This window comes from Frieseomelitta varia, unplaced genomic scaffold, assembly GCF_011392965.1.
Source record: "Frieseomelitta varia isolate USP_RPSP 00005682 unplaced genomic scaffold, Fvar_1.2 scaffold_154, whole genome shotgun sequence".
In the NCBI taxonomy this organism is placed as follows: domain Eukaryota; kingdom Metazoa; phylum Arthropoda; class Insecta; order Hymenoptera; family Apidae; genus Frieseomelitta; species Frieseomelitta varia.
Window position 1 is genome coordinate 800,774 of NW_025109239.1, and position 16,457 is coordinate 817,230.

The 16,457-nt window shown below is 27.5% G+C and overlaps 2 protein-coding genes across 3 annotated transcripts; one reads left to right on the plus strand and one right to left on the minus strand.

Moving 5' to 3' along the window:
• Positions 1-132: 132 nt before the first annotated feature.
• On the plus strand, positions 133-8,868 carry LOC122535885. The gene is made up of 6 exons (XM_043667775.1): positions 133-221; positions 3,285-3,331; positions 4,431-4,544; positions 5,783-5,962; positions 6,044-6,209; positions 8,595-8,868. The coding sequence occupies exons 1-6, from the start codon at positions 154-156 to the stop codon at positions 8,797-8,799; spliced, it is 780 nt and encodes a 259-aa protein (XP_043523710.1). The 5' UTR covers positions 133-153; the 3' UTR covers positions 8,800-8,868.
• On the minus strand, positions 7,721-10,846 carry LOC122535894 (peptidyl-prolyl cis-trans isomerase NIMA-interacting 4). Of its 2 annotated transcripts, XM_043667787.1 has the most exons (4): positions 10,530-10,846; positions 10,298-10,417; positions 9,385-9,532; positions 7,721-7,767 (listed from the first exon to the last, which is right to left on the minus strand). In XM_043667787.1, exons 1-4 carry the CDS (start codon positions 10,623-10,625, stop codon positions 7,736-7,738), a joined length of 396 nt encoding a protein of 131 aa, XP_043523722.1. In that variant the 5' UTR covers positions 10,626-10,846; the 3' UTR covers positions 7,721-7,735. The 2 variants fall into 2 exon arrangements, with proteins under 2 accessions (XP_043523722.1, XP_043523731.1); XM_043667796.1 differs by lacking the exon at positions 7,721-7,767 and having other exon boundaries at positions 9,255-9,532; positions 10,530-10,843.
• Between the last annotated feature and the right edge of the window lie 5,611 nt (positions 10,847-16,457).

The window sequence follows — 16,457 nt, forward strand, 5'->3', positions numbered from 1 at the left end:
ATAATAAATAGAAAAGTGCGAACGCCAAAAAGGATAGTGGACATATTGTTTCTTTGCACAAGGAAAACTACTTTATAATACACGTACAAAGTTTGTTAGTTTATTACATTTACGGAGGATCATAACCGATTTATAAAAAACAATTTAGTCAATATGTGCAATTATTTATTACAGTGTAAAACGAAAATACACAGTTGTTTCATTATATTTCTTGAAAGAAGGTAAATTTATATATACATATAAGCATGTTTATAGTATTACTAGGGATTTTAAGGTTATACTACAGATACACTTTAAATCATTAAATAATCCTAGTGTTTTGTTTTATAGAGTTCTTTTTAGTAAACATAATATTAATAACTTAAGATCTATATCTATAAATCTACTATAAATATGGTATAATGTGAAGAATGCTTTCTGAAAAAATTATATTATTAATTTACTTAAGTTTATACTTTGAATTCAATTCGTTGTAAACTATCAGACAATCAGAAAAGTCAATAATTTTTAATCGTCTAAAATAAAATTTAGCAATAATATTGTTATATTATATTATATTTTATTATTATATTATATTTTTTATTATATTATATTTTATTATAGTGTAAAAAGTTATTTTAAAATCGAGATTAAGAAATAAAATATTTTACATGAAATATAGAATCTTAATATTTTATTTGAAATATTAACATATATTTTATGTTACATTTTTTACTAATTAAACAGAAAAGATTTTATTTGAAAATCTATTCATATAAAAAATTATATTAGATATTCTAATTTGAATATGAGATAATATTTTCATTTATATTTAGAAAAGATTAATTAATTAATTTAACATATGTTGATGTGAATGTTGCTATCTTTGTTCTATTATTCATGTATAAATTTATATTTATAAATCTTATAATTAATATTATATGTATATAGATTCTACATACTATGAATTATTATTTTTTTGTCATGTATTCTTTTTGTACATACTATATAGTTACAATTTGTATATACATATAATGGCCTATTTTGTTTTTTAATGTAACAATAGTACAAATAATTATAAATAATAAATTTTTAAATTAATTAAGAAATTTTTAGTATCTCTTAAATAATAATTAATTTAGATTAAGTTAGATTAATATTTGTAATAAAGGTGTTTATATGTATTTAAATACCTAAATTTAAATATATTTAAATAACTTTATAAAATTATAAGGATTTAAATATTAGTGTGCATATTTTGAGTATTATATGCACGTCTATATAAATCCATATCTAAGAGATACATTTACAAATTTTCTCCTACAATGTATAGTATATCTGGAATTATTTTTATGCACACATGGTAGTTTTCATTGAAATATGATGAAAATTCATGTCAATGAAATCAATAAAAAATTTTTATCCTCATATGCATAATGATTTGAGTTACGAACAAAATGTTTAAATTCCAGTGAAATGTTTAGTTTTGGTTTCGAAAAAGAAAATTATCATTACTTTTATTTCGTGCTTTATAATATAGAAGCACTTTGAAATAAAATTAATATATTAATTTAATAATTATAGAGAGAGAGAGAGAGAGAGAGAGAGAGAGAATAATAAAGTAAAAATTTCGCTTCTTCAAATGATCTTAGGTATTTTTTTTTTAATAAGTTCAGGAATTTATAATTTTTCAAATTTAATGAAAATTTTATGATCTTTTAATTTTGCAATCAAGTATAATATTATGATGATATTACTTCATTTTTTCTTACTTCTAATACATGATTAACACGAAATAGTAAAAATTTTCATAAATAACGTTATCTATTTGTGTACACCTGTTTTGATAAAAACTATACTTATTAATATATGTACATAGTATTTAAATATTTATATAATATTCAATACTTTAAATATTAATAAATAAAGTGATTATAAATGCCTATATAACTGTATATATGCAATTATAATTATTTTTAACTATTATTGCAATAAAATAATGGATAATTATTAATGGAATTTGTTTTTAAGAATTTATTTTTCATTATAATTTTTAGAAACTGATTAATTTTTTCATATTTTTATAATATTCTAGAATAGTTTTAATATTTAATTATATTTTGAAAACAAATCAAATATATATTAAATTTATTCAATTAAAATTATATTAATACCTATTTCTTAATGAAACATTTTTAAATAATGCGTTATATTTTATTCTTTAATATAAATTATAAACTATACATTATATAGTAAATATAATTTACAAAAATTGTTGAAATTATATTTTCTTAAATTATTCCTTATGTATACAATCAAAGTCGCATTCATTCAATCGGTATAGCATGTTTTTTGGGTTTCCAGGTCACCTACATTACCGCGTAAAATTATTTTCTAACGGTACTTATACTGCTTCTTATTACCAAGATGAAAATATTTTGGAAATATTAATTAAGAGAATCGGAAGTATTTTTTATTTTTACTTTTTATTTTACTAATATTTTAAATTTTAAATACATGTAGTTTTTAATTAATCAATATTTGTAAAAATTTATTTATAAAATTATTATAAGAAAGAAATATTTTCGTAATTTATAAAAGAAAATTAAATTGAAATTAATAAAATAAAATTATTAAGTAAAATTAAAAGTATATTACGTAATAACAATTATATTACAGAAAAATATTTGGAAAATGTTTAAATTCAAAATATTCTTATATAATTTGATATTGTATAATTTATTATGATTAAAAGCTCATATTTTTTTTTACTTAGATTCTAGAAAATATGCAATAAAATGCGTATTTTTATTAATTTTATCAACAATTTATAGTAATAAATACTATAATAAATAATATAATTATATTTATATATAATTATATATATATAATATTATATATTGTATATATATAAAATATTAACAAGAAATATGACATACAAAATTTAATAATTTAAACGATATATAATATGCACACAATTCTATTAATGTTGTATTTTGTATTATTAATATCTAGATTTACAATTTTTACAGAACAAAATTTATGGTGATATAATTATTGATTAGTAATTTATAATAGTAATGAAATATCATTGTTTTTTGATAAATTTATGAATCAGTTTATTAAATTGTTGCATAATTAAAATACTTCGTATTTTGCAAAAATTAATATAGAATTTCAATTAATAAATAATAATATTTATTCTATAAAAAAAAGAAAGTATATTAAATTATGGTAGGACATCTCTGAAAATACTTGTGCAATCGCAAATGTATTGACACCATGTCCTCATTATATATATATAGGGGTGCTTCTGAAGAAAGCATCGCAGTTGTTCGAAAGACGTCTATAGGTAAGCATCATTAATTCATTGGAACGAAACAAAATTTCATAGAAAGAAATCTTTGAAAAATATTTTGTTGATCAATTAATTGCAGATTTTTTAACGTGTTTCAAAAATTTTTGTTTGAAATTTTTATTAATATTGATTTTAATTATATGATTAATGATTATATTTCCATTTTTATTAAAACAAAGAGATTAAAAAATATATATGATTGTAGGAATTAGATTTTAATAAAATAATCAATAGCAATGTTATTTTCATATTGTAAGATGAAAATATTTATGAAATAATTTAACTAATAATATTAATTATTGCCAAAATTTTATGTAATTGAATTTTATTACATTAAATTTAGAACTTAAATTGTTTTAAAAGTACGATTTATTCACAACATAATAACTATTTTGTTTTATCCAATTTAATTAAAAATGAAATATTCTAATAATTTAAAAAAAATATTTTTTGGAACAAATAGTGTGATTTAAAGATGTTAAATATTATCCTTATAAATATTTTTCTTTAATATTAGTGATGTTTTAAAAAAGAAATTACTGATAATGGCTCTAAGCATCTCACATTGTCATATTATTAAAGTAACACTAATACATTATAAAATCATGAATTTCTTACATTGATATCTTTCTACATTATTATTATAAATTTCTTTAATACTTCGATGATTGTTAACTAACTGTGTAAGCGACAATGTCTGTGTTCGTTCGCTTCTAACGTAAATAAGTATAAAATTATTTTTTCTTTTCTTCTTTTTTTTTATCGCATTATTAAGCATTGTCAGACTGGACTTGAACATTTTCATTCGAGTGTTAACACAAGTATCCATATAAATACGAAATTATAATATAATCTTCATAATTATAATCTTCATTATAATATTAAATTAAATTATTTAATTGTATTATTTATAAAAAAATCCTCAAACAATTTTTAATCCGTAATTGTAAATACAGTACATTTTGTAATTATATCAAATTATACAGCATATTGAAATTTATTTGTATAATAGAAGTGCAAGTTACAGCATATATAAAATTTCTATATTTATATGTTTGTTTATGAAATTAATATTTATGTTTTAAAATTTTAGTTATAAAAATGATACGATTTGTTATACTTGGTTCATTGATTGTTTTATCAATGGCTCAGTTTCAACCTTCTAGAAGGATTTTAGAAGCTCCAATACCTGCACTTTGTGCACAAAGTAAGTAAAAATAAATTACAATTTTATATAAATATTTTCATTATATTTTCTGTCAATATTAATAATAAATCTTTCATATTACGTTTCTTGTAAATTTGAATTATGTGATAAATATTACATAATAGTAAAAATCCAATTTCCAATTCTAATTTTTTGTAAATAATTGTAAATAAATAATTTTTTGAGAATAATTCCTCAAATATATTTATAGAGTTTTTAGATGCAAATAACATTTATAGAAAAAAATTATATTAATTAATAATAAAAAATACGAAAATTTATTAATAAAAATGCTTATTTATGTATCTACAAAATATATATTTTTAATTACAAAAATATAAAATTTAAGATGACTTCTTCGTGTGTATGCGAAAAATACTAATAATACTAACAATAACATTGTAATATTAATACATTATATTTTTTCTGGAATGCTCATTTTCATTATGCTATGTACAACTAAACTTTCTTCTTGTCATTTGAGAAAGTAGCTTGTATAATTAACATACCAATCCAACATTTAAGTCGTGACTGAAATACATATTTAAAAATGTCACTGGTATAACTTTCTCTTCGGAAGAAACAATGAATAAGAATTTAACTTTAAAGTACTTATTTGGTCATTCTGATAATTATATTTCGGATTATTAGAAATTATAATCGTATTTAAACTTATATATTTATTTCAATTGTGAAAATCCAAGTATTTGTGTATGACATACAGATTCAAATGTGCATTACATACAATTACTTTTTATATTTATTATGAAGCTATTTAATCTAATAAAAAAAAATATTAGAGTATTTGAATTTTTTCAAATTGTTAATTACAATTAAAAAATTGTACTAAAATGTCATTTCTTAAAAATAATATCTTATTTTTAATTTTATTATTTTATTATTATTTCAATACGTATTTAATAAAAAAAAGGAATATAAAGATTTTATTAGTATTTTTGGTTCTCATTTAAAATATACAATTTAAAAAAAAAATATCCATTAATATTGGATTTCCAATATATTGATATTTTAATTATTTAAAATCATTTCTTTTTAAGAAAAATATTAAACAATTATAAAATAAATTTTATGAAAAACCGCAAATTATTTTAATTGTTCTAGAATTGAAATAATAATATTTTAAGTAAATTAGGTTTTAATAATGAGTGATAAAAATATATATTTACTAGGAATATTACATCAATTCAAATAAAAAATTAGATAATTATGTATCTTAGGGATTATTCATGAACGTTTTAATGGCAAGGGTTACTACTACTCATGGGCTGATCCAAGAACGAGTGGACAAGAACTTGATTGGTTAGCAGGTAGAAATTTCTGCAGGCAAAGATGCATGGATCTTGTTTCTCTGGAAACTTCTGTCGAGAACGAGTTTATTAAAAGTCGCATTGTTCAAAGTATTTAAAATATTTGATATTTAATATATTTATATAATATATAGTAATAGAATATGCATACAAAAATATTATGCTTTTTAGATAACGTGAAATATATTTGGACATCTGGTCGACTTTGTGATTTCAAAGGGTGCGATAGACCTGATCTTCAACCTCCTCATATTAATGGTTGGTTCTGGACTGCAGAATTACAAAAGCTTGCACCTACCAATGATCGTTCTAATAATGACTGGTCCGAAAGTGGAGGGTAAATATGAACTCATATATCTTCTTACAAATTTATCAAAGTGATAATCGTGGATATTAATAATTCCGTTTAGAAAATATTAACATCTAAACTAATTAGAAGTTAGAAATATTGAAGATGTTAATTTTTTAAAAGTATTAAAAATAGGAATGTTTACATTATTCAAAAATTAATTTTTTCTATAAAAATAAATAATAAAATTAATATATTAATAGATAAATAAGACATTTTATATATTTATGAATTTCGTATATTTAAAAAGAGATGTAGATTTTATACACCTTTTCGTTGCATAGCATTAGAGTAAACACACAAAATTTTCGCATAATATATGTATATAAAAAAGAAAAGTTAGGGAAAGAATTTCTATTAGTTATTATTCAAGCAGATACAGAAATGAAAATTTATTATTTATTTATAATTTTAATTCATTTATTTAAAATAAGAAGAATGGTTCGAGAAAGAGTGTTAAATAAGAATGAAACTGATCGAATCGTTGCGAATATAGAGAAAAAAATGTAGTATTAACAGAATTGATAAATTATTAAGTACAAATTATTGACATACTGAGAAATCTAAAAGTTTACAAAAAAAACGAAATGAACTAGTGTTACATAAAAATGCTGTGTTGCTTCGAATTTTGAAGAGATTACAATCGCAAGCATAAGACAATTTTACATGGTAAAAAATTATTTCAATACTTTCACTTTCATATTGGCCTATTTTAACGTTATATATTTTAATGCTGTCCCCTATTTGACGGCGATTTATTTTCTTAAATTATAAAAATAATAACTACATCTATCAAGGATAGCCGTTCAAACCGAGTTCTTTTTTGTCATTAAAAATGATATTTCTCCATTTTTTCGTCTGGTAAACGTATAAACAAACTTCAAACTAACTAAACTGTATGTATGTTTATTTTAAAGATGGTGTGTAACACAAAGAATGTATAAAATTTGCATCTTCTTTTTTTAAATATACAAAATTTATGAATTTACAAATAGTAAAAAAGCGAAAATAGATATTGTTTCGAAAAAGTAAATATAGTAAATATATGACATAATTTGATTTCAATTCCTATTTTTTTTATCGAATTATACAAAAAAATTGAAAAAATAGCGAAACCGAAAACGAAGTTTAACTGTACTGATTGCAAGTGGAATATCCTATAGATATTGATAGATACTGATATCTATTGTTACATCATCGGTTATTTAACAGTCGACGACTATTACAGTGAAATCGGTTGATTACATTAATCTCCACAAAATCTATCTTAGAAATTATTAAATATCCGAAACTAAAATTTGATATTTAGAATCTTTCTTTTCTCAAAATCTTCACTCTTTCCAAATTTCATGTTAATGGATGTTTTTCTGAACTATAATTCACATAATTTCTAGAAATTTAATATTATTTAAATCACAATTAAACAATGCTACTTTGATATTACGATGTTTATTAATAATTTCTAGAATAGTGTTCATTTATTTTTATATTTTGTATATACGCGGGCATGTGTACTATACGTGATGGTCATGAATATAGAAAAATACTGAAAAAGCAATAAAATTTTATAATAATATTATGTTTGGTCTTATTTTAGTAAGAAATATCTCATCAATATATTGAAATTTTATATGAAATTTTCATAAAATTGACAATAGATATATATTACATATAAAGGTAAATCTTTAAAGAAAAATTAAAACTTATAAGTCTTTTTCAAATACACATATGAACTTTTTTTATATATCTCACAAGTTTCCATAACTGTTTTCGCTAAGGAAGTTCTACACAGAAAAATTTTAATGATGAAACAAAAATTCTGTTTTACTTTATGCATCAAATGCAATGAAAAATAAATTTCAAACTAATTTGCTCAATACAACGCTTGATTCCATTTTTCTTGAACTTTTAGCCGTCTCTAACATAAAAAAAAATATTAAGAAAGGAACTAGTGATTTTGAAAGCAGACTTGCAATAATTAGCAAGTTTACTTTTGAAAGCAGACATGAACTATATTATATTGAATTCATCCGCAAAAAACAAACATCATTGAATGAATTATACAGAAAATTCATGATACAACAACAAATATATTACAAATTTATCTGTAATCAAAATTATAAAATAAAAAAAAATATTCTGTATATATGGTACATAATAAAATATATGTACTTATTTTACAAATATATTTATAATATATTTTAACATATTTCATTTAGAGTTAAATCTAAAATATCTGTAATGAGTGTTCAAGTTTGGATTATAACGACTCGGTATACACTTGTCCTGTAATTGTTTTTCGTCGGCCTTTTGAGTTAAAAGAATAAATTTTCATAACATGTTAAATTAACAATTAATAAATAACTGTTGCAGTATTGGAAAACCACAACCTGATAATCGTGAAGCTATACAACAAGGAGGTGCACCAGAGAATTGTTTAGCAGTACTAAATCAGTTTTATAAAGATGGAGTAAATTGGCATGATGTTGCTTGTCATCATAAAAAACCATGGGTGTGTGAAGATAATGATTCTTTATTGAGATATGTTCATTTCACCAGTCCTAATATTCGTATTTGAAATAGCTTTATTATATATTACATAATTATAATTACTTAATATTTGTTATGTAAACTTATTATGTTTATTACAAACTATTAATATATTGAAGCTATCTTAAAAGTAATATTTTTTTTCTGATACATTTTAAGGAGAATTTTATATTAAAAAAAAAAAGTAAAATATACTTTATATATGGCTTTTAGTAATATAGATATTATTTCATTAATATGAAATATATATTATATTTCAATGATTATTTTTTGAAACTATTAATATATATCATAATTTATTTGTTATACACTATAAAAGTACAAATTTTAAGTATATTTATAAATATATAATTTATGTAGATGTCAATCTTAAAATAAAGAAATATTCTTTTTTTGTTTCATATATAAACTGTTATAAGTTAATTATATTATTATAATATTATACTACTATAAATATATAAAAGAAGATAATGTAAAATGATGTGTGTTATATAAAAATTTATTTAATAAACATTATTATACAAATTATTGATAATTGCATAAAACTAAATTGAATATATGCATATTTATGTATTAAATGTATAAAATTGTTTATAAATTATTCATCTTTTACCTTCTACCATTATAATGTGATAGCCAAATTTGGTTTTAATTGGAGGATCTGTGTAAATTGGAGAACTAATAGAAGAGATTGGTAATGCAAATGCAGCTTCTTGAAAAGGTCCAACCATAGATCCTCTAGTCATCCATCCAAGGTCACCCTTTTTCAAATATTAATTTTCAAAATTATTAGACAGAAATATATTTTTTTATTTTCAGAAATAATATAAATATACAAATAATATTTACACAGTGGTTTACAGCATTTTTTTCACAAATAATATAGCAAGCATATAAAAACAAATTTTTCATGATCAACACAGAATACTACTTTTTATATTTTTTGAAAGTACATGTTTATAATAAATTTAAACATATACAATTCAATGATTTTCATGATTGCATAAATAAAAATGAAAAAAATACATTTGCATTATTATATTTATTAGCATTTGTCATTCATAATACGTACTGTATTCAACATGTTAATAATATATTGCTATTTTTGTACTGTTTAAGATATACATTTTTAATAAAATAAAACATCATTTTATAATTATACAGTAATGAAAAATTTTCTGAATAACATAGTTAAAGACAAATAGATTTGAACTTTTCATTTACTAAAGAAATATTCTATTGAATAAACATTCTATGCGCATATGTATATAAGATATTTAATTTAATGCTGTTTTCTTGAGCGTTTAAATTGAAACTGTTGATAATATTGAAAAATATAAAACATGTTTGATTAACATGTATCAACACAGATTTCATAAATGAAATTATATTTCTTAATGTAGTAGTATTAATGCAGTACATATTTGTAGTGACAAATTAGAAGAATGTAAAAATTTTGATTGTTATATGATAATAGAAAGATGTAACAACTATATTTATATTATCATATTATGTATAAAAATTACCCCAGATCTTGCTTTGTCTTCACTATACGTAGTAGCAACTTCGTTAAATTTCTCTCCACCTTTCAATTTTTCCAAAGCTTCCAAAATTTTTGATTGTTTCTCACATAGTATATGTCTAACCTATACGATTAAACAATTAAAAAAATTTTTTTAATAAAAAATAAATTTATTGTTTTGAGACATATATAGTCAAAAATATTTTAATAATTTAATGTAAATATAATATACTCACTTTCACAGCATTTCCTCCTTTTTTTTCTTCTTTTCCAGTTCCTACAGCTTTAGATTTATTTGCCTTTGAAGGATTTGCATTTTTTTTTGGAGGCATACTTGAATTTTTTATTTGGATGAAAGTATGAAAATAATTTAACCTAATCACATATTAGTTATCTATATATTAGTAAATATTGGTTAAAATATCGTAATTTGTAATGAAAATCAAATTAAATGTAAAATGTAAATAATTATATCATTCATAATGCTTATAATGTAGTATTTGTAGCCGTCTGTAGCGACAGCTATTTCCACTCAATCTAGCGTAGTGACATCTATTTCCGCTCAACCCTACCGTCGAAAGATACGTTTCCGATAAATTAACAGCGCCAATTTTATGAAACATAAGATATGAAGATAAGACAGCACGGAAAAGTAGCCAGTTTTTTAACAGTTGTCAAGGAGTTTTATAATAAGTCGTCAAAGAGATATATAATAAGTCGCTAAGAATATAAAGGATGTCCATAAAGTCCCTTTACAATTTAAAAATTTATTACGAAGGCAAATGAAAAGACAGATAAGTGGAAATTATTACAAAATGAGACTTATATATTTAAGTTCTTTTTGCTTCATTTATGACTTTGTGCACTGTTGAACGTCGTAGCTCTAACTGTCTGGCAGCAGTATGGATGGACTGTCTGGGAGAACGATCGAAGGTTTTTCTTACACGATCGATGTTTTCCTCAGATGTTCTTGGTCGTCCACTCCTCCCTTTATTGGACACTGTTCCTGTCTCCATAAATTTTTTGTGCCATGCACGAATTGATGGACGTGACTGTGGATCTCTTCCATATTTAGTTCTAAAGTTTCGCTGAGTCTGCAGATCCAATTTTCAATAAACCATGATACACGCTGTGCCTTCTTTTGAGGAGTAGCCATTTGTAAGGGGTTCATTTAACATCTTATTCATCAACACGGTACCTGAAATGCAATGTGATAAAAACCTTGATAACTACTGAATGCATAGAACAAATCTGATGAAGATATCTCATCAATTGCCTTTGTAATAAATTTTTGAAATTGTAAAGAGACTTTATGAATACTTTATATATAAGTCACCGAGGAATCAGTTAATTAAAGAGTGCGAGAAGAGAATAGCTGAGACAATTTACTATGATCTACGTCGTTTAAAATATATTCGTTGCGTACATTCTGTATCATATACACGCATAAAATAAAATATGAAATTTCCTTTTGTAGTACGGTGACTTTATCATTTACCAGTTACCTATACGTTTATAGCGACTAGCACATGACCGTCCGTCCTTACTATACACTAGTATTCACCAGTTCCAAAGATACGAATACCATCAACCGCAAGTAGATGCCGCTTACCTACAGATCGAGTGTGATCTTCAAGTTAAGCGGCAGCGTGCGCAGCACCATCTAGGATGGGTCTCTGTTTTCATGCCCAACCTAGAGGTTCCTAATAAATCGAGCGTTTGGAGTAGAGGTCGTTTCCATCAGTCCCACTGTAGCGACCTATAGTTCCTCGAGTACGAGTTTCGAACGCCAACTTGTACAAGCCGCAAGTGGCTATGTGCCTAGCGTCGAAGTCTAGCGATATTCGATGTTAAGCAGAGTGCAGAACACACCGCTAAGGATGGTGGGACCAGCCTAGCGAGAGTAGTTATAACAAGTGTTTGGGGTAAGAGGTCGCTGCCATCAGCCCCACTGGAGATTGAGTCTAGGCAGCGACTCTGAGAAACGCGCACAACCTTTCCTCACCTTACCCTCTACATTATTACCTTTACATTCCTTTATCCACGCACGTATCATCAACACACTTCAATTCCTTCAGATACCACTACGTTTTATTTGAGCCTTTTTCTAAATATTAATTTTAATATACTTTTAATATAACTATAATATGTTATGATATGATATGATAGTTATATTACTATTATTGTTATTGTAATATTGTAGGTCGTTGTTAAGTCATAATCTATAGTTGTAGCTATTATATCTTTAGTTGCGGTTCATTATACTAGATGGTCTATAATGTTTGCTATGGGGAGCTGAGACTGGTACGAGTTTTTCTGGACTCAGATCAAAAACTTCGATGTAGCTGATTATTCTTTGTAGGCCGTGTCTCTTCGGCAAAGTTGAAGACTTATATTGGTCAAATGGTCCACTCATCTCACCTCTTTGTGCTGCTCCCTGGGACTCTGTGATGAAGCTACCGTCTGCTAATGCAGAGCGCGAAAGAGTGAGTGGTCGAGAGGTAGAAGGAGTAAAAAATTAAAAGAATGAGAAAGCGTAAGAAAGACAAGAACCTTACTGATACAGGAAGTCCGTCGTGGATATGTCGTGGGCCTCCTTCTCCGCAGTGAAGCTCGTTGGAATGGAGGGTGGTGAAAGAGGTGGAGATGCTCAGCGACCATTACTACCTGTTGCTGCGACTTCGCCTCTCCAGACACATGACGAATTGTAGACGTCACCGACGGACTCTCTGGCCAATGGAGGATGGTGAGCATAGACAGCACCTTCTTAGAAAACGTGCAATCAAAAAGATGGATCAAGACTTAATAATAGCGGCTGCTCATGCGACGGAGTCGCATCATGCGATGTCCTTCATCAAGCACAGATCAGAAAGCGGCATGGCTTCAGAGGAAGCTGAGGGAGATCTGCGATTTCGCTATGTCCCGTTCGCAATCGGGCTGCAAAAGAGCAACATATTGGTGACCTCAGACATTGAAGACAAGCGTGCTAGCTGTTTACAGACACGCCGAAGATTTCAGCGGACCCACAGGAGGAAGAAAGAAACCCCGAAAGATGAAGAACATCTTTATCGTCACAATAGGGAGGCTGTCACAACTTTTCAGCAGGCCATTAAATCTGCAAAGGCCAAGGCTTGGGACGAGCTGGTTAACGCTATTGATCGGGACCCGTAGGGTAGTAGATTCTTGTAGTAGTAGTTCTTGGAAGACTTCAGACTAAGGCTTTACCAATTATGGAGTCGCTGGATCTGACGTCCCCAGAAAATATATTGGCTGCTCTCTTCTCCAGTGCTCTGATCGAGACGGAATCCAACGCTTGTTACCTGATTGAGTAAATTCACCACTGCCGGTTACAGAAGAGAAATTTGCTAGAGCGATTAGGCAAATGGAGTCACGCTAGACTACCTGGGGCCTGGGTGGTGTCCCTGGCGTTGACGCTGTGTGTGCTCCATGATGAGGAGGTTCTTTGACGACTGCATGCTAACTGGCAGGTTTCTTGAGGTCTGAAAAACTTATAGCTATATTGGTCTTGATTCCTAAGCCAGAAAAAAGGGAGCTGGGAGCACCATTTTCTTTCCGTCCCGTTTATATAATGAAAACTGTTTAAAAGGATTGTGGCGGGCCAGATCTCAGAGCACTTAAACCTTGCGGGCCCAAATATATCAGACAACTAGCACGGGTCGGTATATACAGTGCGGGAAGGGAGAGCAGGGCGTCCCACAACAATCTGTTCTTGGTCCACTTGGACGTGGAACTCGGGATTTGACCCGGTTTTGAATGCGGCAGTACCCAGCGGTGTGCAGATAATATGCTATGCTGACGACATAGTGCTTATGGCTGAGGGAAAGGAACAAGGACCTTGAGATTAATGGAGGCCCCAGTGGCTGCATTCAACATTGAAATAACTAAACTGAGTCTGAGAATAGCCGCTCAGAAAACGGAGGCTGTGTGGTTTTATGGCCTCCCATTGTCTCGTTGCCCACTACAAACTTGGATATGCGTCGGGGGTGAAAGAATCCTAGTAAAGGAGGCCATTCGCTATCTGGCAGTTGCACTCGATGAACGTCTCAATTTCGCATTTTAGCAGATTGGCTTCGAGAGTGGAAGAAATGGCTGCCCATCTTGGCCGACTCCTCCTTAATATTGGTAGCCCTGAGACTAGAGTAAGGCGTCTATACACAGGAGTAATCAATGACATTGTATGGGGTCCCCATTTGGTCGCAATATTTAACTAAGAATGATATTAAGATCCTCTGCAGAATACAGAGATGACTATTCGTGTTGCATGTGCATACTGCACGGTATCATATGAGGTGACACTTGCTGACATGGTGCCTTTTAACCTCATTGCTAAGACGGATGCCGAGATCTTTTAACAAGTGCAGGCTACCCGGAGAGACGGAATTATTTGCACAAAAGCGGATGTGGAGCGATAGCAAAAGTATTAAAAAGAGCATATGTGAAATGGAAACAAGAACTTGGAGGCAGTAATGCTGGACGATGTTACATACAGGTTGACACAGATGCTGACTGGCCAAGACTGTTTCGGAAAATACCTGTGTCGCATAGGTGCGGACGTCACTGCGAAATGCATGGAGTGTAGGGCGAGATGTGACACTGCGGAGTGCCTCACATTTGATGAGCAGCGTAGGGTTCTGAATGCTGATCTTTCTGTGTCTGCGGTAATTGGTGCGCTACTGGACAACGAGAACAAGAGGAATACGCTCACAAGTTTCTGTGAAGACACTGAGAGTGAAAGAAGAAAGGGAAAGAAACCGCGAAAAAACTGAGCTGGTGAGACAGAAAAGGCGATAAAAGAAGGGCTAGATCCGGGCGCCGCGCTAGGAGCACGATTGCTTCGAAATGAAGATAGCATGGTGGTCCCTGAGAGCTCTTAGTAGTTATCATGGGTCGTTGCCGCTGCTGTGACTTAGTGAAGCTGGTGTTGTAAGTATCAGAATATAGATAGGGTATGAATATACGTGATTAAGGTGTAATAACTGTTGCACGAGCATAAGTACTCTTGGATTCAAAAGAGACTAGGTGAGGGTCTGATTTCCATTTTGAACCCTAGGTAAACGCGGCCCAGCTATGGCCGCTGGAAAAGTGGGATGGTGTCGAGGACTATGCACTCTGAGCAGGAGCCTAACAGGCCATCCTTGCACACCCAGTGATTACCTCGGCCCCGGAGTTTCTGTTAACTACACGAGGTAAGTCATCGTGGAGGTTTTAGTCGGTAGGAATCCAACACTACCTGGCTCTCTTCCTCAGGGGAGCCAGGTGTCTTATGCAAGATTTCTTTCACGTTAAAAGAAAAAAATGTTTGCTGTAGGAATGCGTGAAAAGAAAGTATGAATGTAGTGGAAGAAGCGCGACGTGACGTGAGACATTTTTCTTTTTGAGAAAGGAGAGACTCGAACAAGTGGGAGTTGTGAGAAAGCGTCGATTGAGTTGTTAAAAGGAAAGCGTTGATTGAGTTTATTTGAGTTGTAACCGCGTATATTAGTTGTTAATCTATGTTTTTTATCTTGTTTAATTATCTACTTTTTAGTATCACCAGCATTATTATTAAATAAATATTATTAAAAAATTTCTCTTCTTTCTAAAAAATTTAATATAATAAATTTAGCATTTATATTATTTAAAACACAAGTACTCTGATAATCCGAAGTATTGCGACAAATTAAAAGGATTTTCTTTACGCTGATAAAATTTAGATTACATTTTTTTTTTTAACTAATTAATTTCAACAAGATTAAAAATTTAAAAGATTTCAAAAACATTTTTACATATATGCTCCTGGTCGTGAAATTTAAAGCATTTTCAAACTAATCACATTTTTAAATAAATAGATATTTTAAATATAATAACAAATAATATTTATAATTTTTAATATTTTTATAACAGTGAAATTTTTATTAATTATATTTGAAGATAAATGTTGCAATAATATTCTTAGTTCTTAGAAAATTGTATGGAAAAGTTTGTTTGATTTTAAAGTAAAAGATGTTTTGAATTTTTGAATGGAAATGCATATACATATATTAGAGACTTTGATTTGATAATAAATTTTGTATAACAATGCATACATAAAATTATACTCACTCGATGTGAATTCGCAGTAAATAAAATCATGACTGTAAACATCTCATGAGATAATGTATCGA

Coding starts and splice junctions, on each gene's coding strand:
- LOC122535894 (XM_043667787.1), bottom strand. CDS start 10,625: ATGCCTCCAAAAAAAAATGCAAATCCTTCAAAGGCAAATAAATCTAAA. Junction 10,418..10,529: donor AAGGAGGAAATGCTGTGAAA/GTGAGTATATTA, acceptor TTAATCGTATAG/GTTAGACATATACTATGTGA. Junction 7,768..9,384: donor TCACATTATAATGGTAGAAG/GTAAAAGATGAA, acceptor TTGCTTTTTCAG/TATTTTTCTATATTCATGAC.
- LOC122535885 (XM_043667775.1), top strand. CDS start 154: ATGTGCAATTATTTATTACAGTGTAAAACGAAAATACACAGTTGTTTC. Junction 3,332..4,430: donor TGTTCGAAAGACGTCTATAG/GTAAGCATCATT, acceptor TTAAAATTTTAG/TTATAAAAATGATACGATTT. Junction 4,545..5,782: donor ACCTGCACTTTGTGCACAAA/GTAAGTAAAAAT, acceptor TATGTATCTTAG/GGATTATTCATGAACGTTTT.